The sequence below is a fragment of the Mandrillus leucophaeus genome, unplaced genomic scaffold (genome assembly GCF_000951045.1).
Source record: "Mandrillus leucophaeus isolate KB7577 unplaced genomic scaffold, Mleu.le_1.0 Scaffold885, whole genome shotgun sequence".
NCBI classification, from domain to species: Eukaryota; Metazoa; Chordata; class Mammalia; order Primates; family Cercopithecidae; genus Mandrillus; species Mandrillus leucophaeus.
Genome location: NW_012109641.1, coordinates 282978 through 293411, shown reverse-complemented (window position 1 = coordinate 293411; position 10434 = coordinate 282978). Strand labels below are relative to the sequence as shown.

General features: G+C 43.4%; 1 protein-coding gene across 1 annotated transcript in view; it reads left to right on the top strand.

Annotated features, from left to right (window-relative positions):
* Positions 1-9937, top strand: part of FCRL4 (Fc receptor-like 4) — a 22586-nt gene extending 12649 nt beyond the window's left edge. The window contains exons 7-12 of the mRNA XM_011969350.1: positions 3545-3658; positions 4803-4830; positions 6280-6362; positions 6590-6658; positions 9707-9738; positions 9827-9937. Coding sequence (XP_011824740.1) covers positions 3545-3658; positions 4803-4830; positions 6280-6362; positions 6590-6658; positions 9707-9738; positions 9827-9937 — 437 coding nt within the window. The remainder of the gene's footprint in view (positions 1-3544; positions 3659-4802; positions 4831-6279; positions 6363-6589; positions 6659-9706; positions 9739-9826) is intronic.
* The last annotated feature ends 497 nt before the right edge of the window (positions 9938-10434 follow it).

Sequence of the window (10434 nt, the reverse complement as noted above, 5' to 3'; positions counted from 1 at the left end):
AGAAAGAAAGAAGCTTTTATTAAGTTACTGGAAAGCTAGATTTCCCTTTTTTCTATATAGTAAAACTCCTCAGTTCACTCTCCTTACTTCCGTTATTTTTTCTTAAACCCATCACCACCGGGCTTGCCTCAATCCACCAAAATTCCTAATGATCTCCGTATTTCTAAGGCCAGTGGAAAACTGTTCCCATTTGATTTGACCTACCTCCAGCTTTTGATACAGTTGATCCCTCCCTCCTTCTTGAAACATTTTCCTGCTCAATTTCTGGGACATAACCTGTTAGTATTCTATCTATTCACCAGATACTTTTTGAAGTTTTCTTTCTGGATCCTTTTAATATTTCCAACTTCTAAATTTTGGAGACTGCTCCCCCAAAACAGCTGCACTGTTTATACAAAGTCAGCTCTGATGGTCAGAGCCATAAACCTGAACAGTTTAGTCAGAGGCTCCAGCAAGGGCGTTGCTATGCTAATAGCCCAGATGCTGGCAAGTCTTGTGATCAAGCAGGCCCCACCAGGTTAAGAGACTGAGGTGTTTCCCCAGAACTAAGTACCACAGCAGTCTGCATCTCAGTCTGGGAATAACACTGGGTGTAATTCCCAGCAGAGAAGGACTGAGATTGAGCTAATGTCATTTCAATGACTTTTTTTTTTTTAAGACGGGATCTCTCTCCATTGTCCAGAGTGGAGTTCAGTGGCGTGATCTTGGCTCACTGCAGCCTTGACCTTCTGGGTTCAAGTGATCCTCCCACCTCAGCCTCTTAAGTAGCTGGGACCACAGGCATGTGCCACCGTGGCCAGCTATATTTTTTAATTTATTTTTCATAGAGAAAGGTTCTCACTATGTTGCCCAGTCTGGTCTTGAATTCCAGGGCTCAATGGCATTTCAAGAATCAGATTAGGGAAGAGAAAGAAGGGATTAGCAAAATTGCAAACTGCCAAGGGCTCCCTCTAAAGACTCCTGAATGCCCTGAAATCCAGAGTAACGCTGATGGCAGAGGGTGTTTCTTCTGCAGGAAGGCTCTTATTCTGAAAAGTTTGCCTCAGGAAGCTCAAAGATTATAATCTCTGAGGAGATAACAGTGAATCTGTTGGTAAGTATAAATTATTCCTCTCCCTTTTGGGGGTTAGGGTCTTTAGAATAGATCAGCTTCTCCCGATCCAGGCAGCAAACTGGCCACTTCACATGTATCATTTCACTTTATTCTCATGACAGCCCTGGAAAGCAGGTGTCAACATCTGTTAAGGAAACAGATGATCTCAAAGATTAAATGGACGTCAAGGATCCAGTGATATTTGAAGGAATAGGGATTCCCTCCTAAATATTTTTTAATCATAGACTTTGTGCAAAATCCCCTGTGCTTAGAAATAGGAGAATATATAACAAAGAGAGAAACTCTGCAGTAGCCTCATGTGCTAGGCTAAGGTGGGCTGTCTCAGGCAACTTGAACTGCCATAACCAAATACCAGGGACTGGGGGGCTTAAACAACAGAAATCTATTTCCTCATAGTTCTGGAAGCTGAAAGTCTGGGATTAGTGCACTAATATAATGTGGATTCTTATGAGGGCTCTCTTTCTGGCTTACAGAAGGCTACTTGCTTGCTGTATCTTCACGTGGCAGAGAGAGAAAGCAGGACAACCTTTCTGGTGTTTCTTCTTAGAAGGGCACTAATCCTATCTTTGGGGCCCCACCCTCATGATTTCATCTAAAGCCAATTACCTCTCAAAGGCCCTATCTCCAAATACCATCACACTGGGGTTAGAGCTTCAGCGTATGAATTTGGGGGAAAAGAGTACAAATCAATCCATAGCATGGACTGAGGTTGTCTGGGGTAGGGCTGTATGGGTGCAGGCTTAACCTATGGAGGTGTTCTCTAAGCTAATCAGAGACCTGCCTGAAGTTCCTGAGAGTCTAGGGCATGGTGTCAGGACCACAAAATAAGAACTAGTACTTCCCTAGACATAACACTTAAGTGTCAGGCACTGTTCAAAGCACTTTACATGTATTAACTCATTTACAACAGTAAGTAGTTGAAAACTGAGGCAAAGGGAGATTAAATAATTTTCCCTGCTCACACAGTGAGTAAGTTGAGGAGCTGGGATTCTAACCCAACAACTTGGATTTAGAATCTGTGCCTTTCTAACTGAGACAAATTTCAATTACTTTCCCAAAGTAGCCATTTCTTTTAGGAAATAGAGTTACCAGGAAGGTAGAGTAACTTGCTTTCTGCCCATTGAGTCTAGAATCCTAGACCTGGGCATGGCTGATTCTGATTTTGCACAGGCGGGTGCCCCAGCAGGCGACAGGGAAAGATTCAATACAGGATGTAGTGGCCAAGCCTCTCTGTCCTTAGATTTCTCTCCTGCTGTCCACCCTACTCTTTCAGCTGTTGTGGCTGGGAAGCTGGGCTGGCTGTCCCCTGAATACTGTCTATCAGTGGAACCACTCAAAGGTCAAAGTGCAGGTATGTTGGTATTGTCAGGGAGGGAAGGATAATATCAGAAATGTCACCAGCCACTCATGGCCACTGGCTCCTCTGTGCCCGAAATCATAGATGAAAATAAATGGAAATCACGGTCAGTGTTGCTGTTGTTCTACTACCTGCATGTTCTCTGTCAATTCGGTGGTACCTGTGTCTGAGGTCTGAATTTAGTTTACCTGGGGACCAAGAATACGTATGGGAAAGTACCACCCCCTACTCTCCACTCTCTCTCCCTCTCTCATGCTTTTTGCTCTTTAGCTCATCACCACAGGGCATGGTATAAATTTATTTATTTGTTTATTGCTTGTCTCCCCTCCCTGGGTTATCAATTCAAGAGCAGGGACTTTAATGCCTTGTTCACTGTTGTATCTTCAAGGGTTAGGTCAGTGCCCGGCACAGGGTAGCCTCAGTAAATACTTGCTGTATAAATGAGTAAACTGAATGAAACCTCCTTTTCTGTGGATGAAAGGATAGGGGAATGGACCCCATGGAAATATCAAAATCCCCTAATAATGCATGGATTGTGTGTACTTTTACCATCCGTTTTTTTCTCTCCTGCCCTTCAGAGCACACAGGCACAGGCTTCTGTGAGGAAGGAGGCTGATGCCATTTCATCACGGTGTCCCAATGCAGAGCAATCTCAGAGTTACTGTTGGTTCAATTGGCGCCCTAATCACTGGTGCAATTTTCATTCTCTCTCATGCAGTTTGGTGTTCCTAAGTTAGGTGCTGCCAAGCCATGGTCCCACAGTATCTCTCCAGGTGTCTGGGGGCAATTTGCAGGAAGCCAGGTTACCAGAATACAACATTAGGATTTCCCCTAAATTGTTAGTTTCTAAAATGATTTACTGAAGGTAGAGGGAGCTGTTTCCCCTTCTACTCAGGCCCTGGCCCACCCAGTGTGAGCTTTTCTGGCCAAAACCTGGCCCAAGATGTCTTTATGAGTCCTAGTCCTTTAGATTCTTCTCTCTTCCAGGGCTCAGTACCCAACCAAGCTGAGGAAAAGGCAATCCCAAGCCCTGAACCTCTCCACTGAGATTCACACAGGTCCTTTCCCCTTAGAGATCTCAGGCAACAGAGATGGCCTTGTCGCCGCGGGAGCCACTGGGGGGCTGCTCGTTGCTCTTCTCCTGGCCTTGGCCCTGCTGTTTTACTGCTGGCGCCGGAGGAAGTCAGGTTTGTGCTCTTTTCTTTGCCACAGTTCCTGCCCTGTCCCTTCCCTTGAACTCAGCGTGCAGCCAGCCTCAGTGGCCACCAGGCCACCACTCCCAAGTCTCCCCTCCCAGCGTTCACACACACTCACGTCTGTCCCTTCCTTAATGGGTAGTTTTGCAAATAGAGGCCATGAATGAGAGCTGCTCATATCTAGTCTGATTGGCTAAGTCTCGGGGAAGGGGAGGAAAAGTGAATTTTTTAATGTAAAGTTCCAAAAACTGTATCTGAACAGTTTACTTAGGCAGTTTCTTTGGTTCATACAGACTGGCCAGTTAGATACTTTAACCTAAATGCACCATAAATGGAGATTCAAAAGGAACTAAAGGGCTCTGCAGAAATGACTGAGAATAAGAGCTGGCTAATTTTATCCTTCTGTCCCCTCAGGAGCTTTTCTGGGTCTGAGTTTGAGCCTGCCATCTAGTGCTCCAGCAGCCCCTCTCTCCTCAGGTCAGCCTCCCCTGCCTTTTGGACATGGTCTGTCCCAGGCATTGTTTGCTGGCTGCGTACTTCCAAAGGCTTCTTGCTTCAGCCCACCTCAGGCTGGCTTTAGATGCCAAGAAACCTGGTGTAGAAGACAGGAGCAGAACCTTTTTCAGCTCTAGAACAATTACCCACATCCTTCAACTCTGTCTCTTAATTCAATTAAACTTTCCAGATTCCTGACAGCACCTTCTATGTGTCCTGCATTGAGCTGGAGGTAGGGAGCTTTGGACCTCTGACCAATTCTCCTTAGTGAGCCTGAGTCAGAGCCCGATGCTCCTCTGGGCATGACCACAGATGTTCCTCGAAGTTCACCCACAGCTCACTACTCTCCAAGTGACACTTTGGTTATATGTAATGTTTCCTGAGGGATTTCAACACAGACTTGAGTCTTCATAAATTCTCAAACAATTGCATATTTAACTCAGGAGTATGTAGTCCTGGTCTCAACAAGTTACATGCTTTGTTCAATCTTTTTTTCACCTCATTTTCATGAAAACCCAGGACCGGGCAGGTGTTTGAATTGACTTTCTTGATGACATCTCTTAGATAGCGCCTGTTATGTGAAGTCATTGAGAAAGGGCTCCCTCTGCTGACAAAAATGCATCTTTGCTTTATTTTGCAGGAGTTCGTTTCTTGGGAGACGAAACCAGGTGAGACCTCAGCTTCTGCCAGTTCCTTTTTAGTTTCCCAAGTACACAATATGCAAAACTGTGGGGTTATGAAATTAGGTCAAGTTATATCTCTTTGGCCCTGTAGCTAGATACTTCCATTTTCACACTCCTTGAACTGGTCAAAAATGAACCTTCCTAGAACTTTGCTTGTCAGCTAATAGTTTGCAATACCTACAAAATGATAGATTTCTTATTTGACCTTAACCTACTCATCTAAATGGATAATACCAAAGGTTATAAATTTTCTGGGTTGGCAAAGAATATTTCTTGTACTATAATTAAGTTAGACAATGTGTTACTATAACTATGCATACAATGACTAGAGTCTAGATTTTCTACAAATGTTCTAGGTTTTCCAGGGAACTCTGTGTTTCTAATAATCTTCTTTTTGCACCATACATGCATATATACTCATTAAACGTTATGTCCTTAACTTCCATTTGGAAAATACTGTCATCTTCCTCTTTCTATGTCAGTGTCTCAGTCTTAGGTTAGGAATAGGAGTGTGGATTATGTCTAATTCCTTCTTGAATTGTACAGACATTACAATGTAAAGACATTTTATTTATTTTATTTATTTATTTTCACCCAGATTGGAGTGCAGTGGCACAATCTTAGCTCACGACAACCTCCGCCTCCCAGGTTCAAGTGAGTCTTATGCCTCAGCTTCCCAAGTAGCTGGGACTGCAGGCGTGAGCCACCACATCTAGCTAAGTTTTGTATTTTTGGTAGAGACTGGGTTTCACCATGTTGGCTGGGCTGGTCTCAAACTCCTGGCCTCAAGTGATCTGCCCACCTCAGCCTCCCAAAGTGCTGGGATTACAGGTGTGAGCCACTGAACCAGGCCAACAGTAAAATAAAGACATTTAATCACTACTTCCTGATGATGAAGAAGCCAGTACGTATACATTTGAGACAGGATCTGGCTCTGTCACCCAGGCTGGAGTGCAATGGCATCATCTCAGTTTACTGCAATCTCAACCTGCCAGGCTCAAGCAATCCTCCCACCTCAGCCTCCCAAGTATCTAGGACTACAGGCACATGCCACCATGCCTGGTCAACTTTATTTTATTCTGTGTAGAAACAAGGTCTCACTATGTTGCCTAGGCTGGAAAGCCAGTATTTTTTAACCAACCAAGAGTAGTCATTCTAACTATGAGACGATGATTGTTACTATGATGTCAGAGACTCCCTAACCTTGTTTCCAGGCAGCCTGTCCATCCTACAGCCCCAGGATTTCTTTCAAAAGAACAATCTCACTCTACATAGACGTATTGAAACTCTGATTAAACCATTCAGGCTTTCCTGTTCCCTGTTGGCTGCTGACTTTCTCCAAATCCTCTTTCTCCTCTGCCGCTCTCCCTGAGTATCTCACTCTCCTGCATGTTATAATGTGACAGGGATTATTATGGTTTCTGTGTCTCGCAGGCTTCCTCCCACTCCAGGCCCAGGAGACTCCTCCCATTCCATCTACCCTGCCCAGGTGGAGCTTCAGTCGCTATGTGTCGATGGTGAGGATTCCCCTCTAGGAAGCTGTTCCTGGCCTCAGCCATGGAAAGATAATGCGCTTTCAGCCATGGGAAATGCCCCTGAACTCCCTAAAGTGTCCCAAATCCAGATATTCCCAGATAATTGTTCCATTGTGTGTCCAAGAAGAGTGGAAATGATGCTTAGGAAGAGGTATCTGTAGCACTTTAATGCTAACAGGAACAGCCTTGAAAATGTCTTTTCTTTCCAGTACACCCCAAAGAGGGAGATTTGATGTACTCTGAGATCCAGACTATTCGGCTGGGAGAAGAAGGGGAAGGTATGTCCCTGGGAAGAGATTCTGGCTGCAAACTATATTCATTCATTCAACAAACATTCACTGAGCACCTCCTATGTGCTAGGTACTATTGTAAGTATGGGAAGTCAACCAGTAAACAAGGCAGACAAAAAATCCCTGCAGTGGGGAGCTTAGATTCTAAGGAGGGAAAATAGGTACTGAAATATACACAGTATACTTTTGCTGATGATCAGGATGGAAATTAAGCATCCTTCTGATAGATATTGTGATCATTATAGTGTATGTACTAAGGTCTCCCTTAAGTCTGAACGAATAAATGTTTGTAAAACGTCTACTATGTGGTAAGCATTGTGCTGAGAATATATATATATATATGCAAGGCATTTTTAATTAAGTGCTAGAAAATGTGATTTTTACAGTATTGTATTCCTCTAATTACTGTCAGATTTTAAATTTTACATTGGAGAAAGGTAAGTTATTTGGAATGAGTTGGATCCTTTTGAGGCTTGCTTTTAAGCTTTGTTAGGGTGAGTCTCAAGCAACCTTTAGAGTAGGGTTAATCTAGCCTGATAGTAAAGCAATGCATTTCTGGGGATTCTACATCAGATGGTCCATTAATTACAAGATCTGCATCAGCTTCTGGGATTATTCTGCCTGTTCTTCTCCGGTGGTTCTTACCCTGGCCTAAGATACTTTCATCTTACAAATATGCCTATCAGTATTCAGCCAAAGACTTGAGGAGAGCCCTCTGCAGACTTCTGGAGCTTTCGATCTGTTTTCCTCCTGTCTCTTTGGTACTGTCCTACAAATTCTAGCTGCTTTAGTAAAACAGAACTGTTGGTCTCTGTCACTTCAAGTCAGCAAGGCTTCAAGCCAGAAGTCAGGCTCTGTCTGAACTCCCAAGTCCATGCACAGCTTAGTGGTAAACTGGTGCAATATCTGAAAAGCACTGTTTTGTCCTTTTTTCTCATTGTTTAAAACGGGAAGACAAATCCAGTCCCTGTTAGTCCATTTTGGCCAGAATAAGCTGAATTGTTCCTTGAAGTTCTACTTCGCTTCTTTAATCCTATTCAGACTCCATTTTAAGACCCACTAATGAATTGAGATCTGTTGTTAGAAAAATATCACTGTAGGTAACTGCAACCTGTGGTCCACCTTGGCTTTCTGAGGTGGGAGCTCTATATCCCAGCATCAGGGAAATCACTTCAAAATCACTTCAGAAGTTCAAGAGGAATTTCTGAGATCTCCTTCACCAGGCTGAGGGCTATAAAATAGAGGTCTCCACCTGCTACTCCCACCTCAGAAAACCAAAGCAGAGACACATTGGACATAAACTGATCAATCTTTCTAAAGACATCTCTCCAACAAATCTTTTCCTCCCCACACTTCCTTGCTTTGGTTGATTAACCTGGGTTCTTACAGTCAAGGAAACAAACAATTCTCTCTATTTCTTGTATAAATCTACCCATGGCACCTCACTTGGGAAGTTAAAATCTAGGAATTTCAGTTGTAACCTGATGCTGAAGGTGTTCTATGAAAATGAAGTATTACACATAAGACTCAGAGAAGGACTTTCTCAAGGTCACAAAGTCAGTAAAGGACAAAGCTAAGACTATATTTTGCTATATTTTCTGCATGCACAGCCTATTATTATATTTGACCAACATATGTCACCTGATCACTTGCTTTGTCTTTCACTTTGTTCTCTGAGCCACCTCCATTAATCAGGATCCCCTTTGAATGGGAGCATTAGAAAGGCCACTACCTTTCTTTCTTGGGTGGATTGAGTACATCTTATCTTACAGAGCTCTCTTGATGATTTTGCTTTTCTTCATACTCTTTCCTTGACATATTTATGAAAACACCATTTAAGCCAAGTATTCTGTTGATGGACTAGTTACATTTCAGACACTTGAAGTATTAATGATTTGTAGAACGGTTTCTTTAGCTGTTCCTCAAGGTTTACATGAAGCCCCTGAAATCATATGCAAAGTTTTATGCATATGACCATTATTCTGGGGAGAGTACATAGCTTCCATTATATTATGAAAAATATCTGCAATCCCTAAAGGTTTGGGGTAAGAATACGGTAACAATACAGTAAGAAACAGAGAGAAAGCGGTCGGGCGCGGTGGCTCAAGCCTGTAATCCCAGCACTTTGGGAGGCCGAGACGGGCGGATCACAAGGTCAGGAGATCGAGACCATCCTGGCTAACATGCTGAAACCCCGTCTCTACTAAAAACACAAAAATACAAAAAACTAGCCGGGCGAGGTGGCGGGCGCCTGTAGTCCCAGCTACTTGGGAGGCTGAGGCAGGAGAATGGCATGAACCCGGGAGGCGGAGCTTGCAGTGAGCTGAGATCCGGCCACTGCACTCCAGCCTGGGCAACAGAGCAAGACTCCATCTCAAAAAAAAAAAAAAAAAGAAAGAAACAGAGAGAAACCTCAAGTGCCCCAGAGTGTATCTTTTTTTCAGGCTCTCTCTCTCCATAAAATTGCTGTGCTGCTCTGATAATTCTACCTTTTACTCTGAGACTCTTAATTCCTAATATGCATGATCCACCAAATCATATCTGCTAAACTTACCTCTCACTCTGGCTCCAACTCTAGGAAACTATGGCAATAAAAATCAAGAACTAGAACTTGTTAATGTAGGAGAGAGTTTTTCTCACAGGGCATACATATGGAGCACTGTAATGGGAACTTGCCAAACAATCAGGGGTGGTGAGATGACAGTATTGTAAGTTAAGAGAAGCAAGAACTAAAACTAAGAAAAAAGTAATCTCTCAATATCTGGTAGAGGAAGGATGTGAGGTTTCTTAGTGTGGTATTGATGGAGGACTTTACAGATCAATGGAGCTTGAAAAGAACTTGCAGAGGGCTGGGTTAAGAAATGGTAGAACAGAAAGTCAAACGTATTCTAAGACATGTTAGGGGAAGAGGTGGAGAAAACATGACAATCAATGGACAGGGCCCAGTGGCTCCCAGACTCTAAGGAATCAGCTAACAGACTGAGTTCTAAGTGCATCCTTATGCCCATAGTCCAGTGATTATCTTTCTCTCCACAGCTAATACCTCCAGGACACTTCTAGAGGATAAGGTGAGTTTCATTTCCCCACAGTTTTATCTCCACCATTACCTGCAGCCTCACACTCCGTCTTGGTTTCCACTTCTTTCTTCCATTCCAGGAGGTCTCAGTTGTCTACTCTGAGGTGAAGACACAACACCCAGATAACTCAGCTGGAGAGATCAGCTCTAAGGACGAAGAAAGTTGCGAGAATGAAAAGTTACGAGAATGAAAAGTTACGAGAATGAAAAGTTACGAGAATGAAAAGTTACGAGAATGTCCTACTCATGTGATTTGTCCCTTATGCAAAGTCCCAGGCCCAGTGCAGTCCTTGTGGCCCCTGGAATGATCAACTCATTCCAGCTTTCCAATTCTCCTCATGCATATGCATTCACTCCCAGGAATACTCATTCATCTGCTCTGATGTTGGGATGGAATGGCGTGAAAGACTTCACTAAAATGACCAGGATCCACAGTTAAGACAAGACCCTGGATTATTTGCTGTGGGCCTGGCCTAATACATTCCCTAGGATCTGCATTAGAGAAGGGGGATAAAGAAGAGAATGACTGTTTTTGAAAAACAGAAGCACAAATTTTGGTGAATTGGGATTTGCACAGAGATGAAAAAGACTGGGTGACCTGGATCTCTGCTTAATACATCTACAACAATTCTCTCACTGGAGACTCACTTGCATCAGTTTGTTTAACTGTGAGTGGCTGCATGGGTAC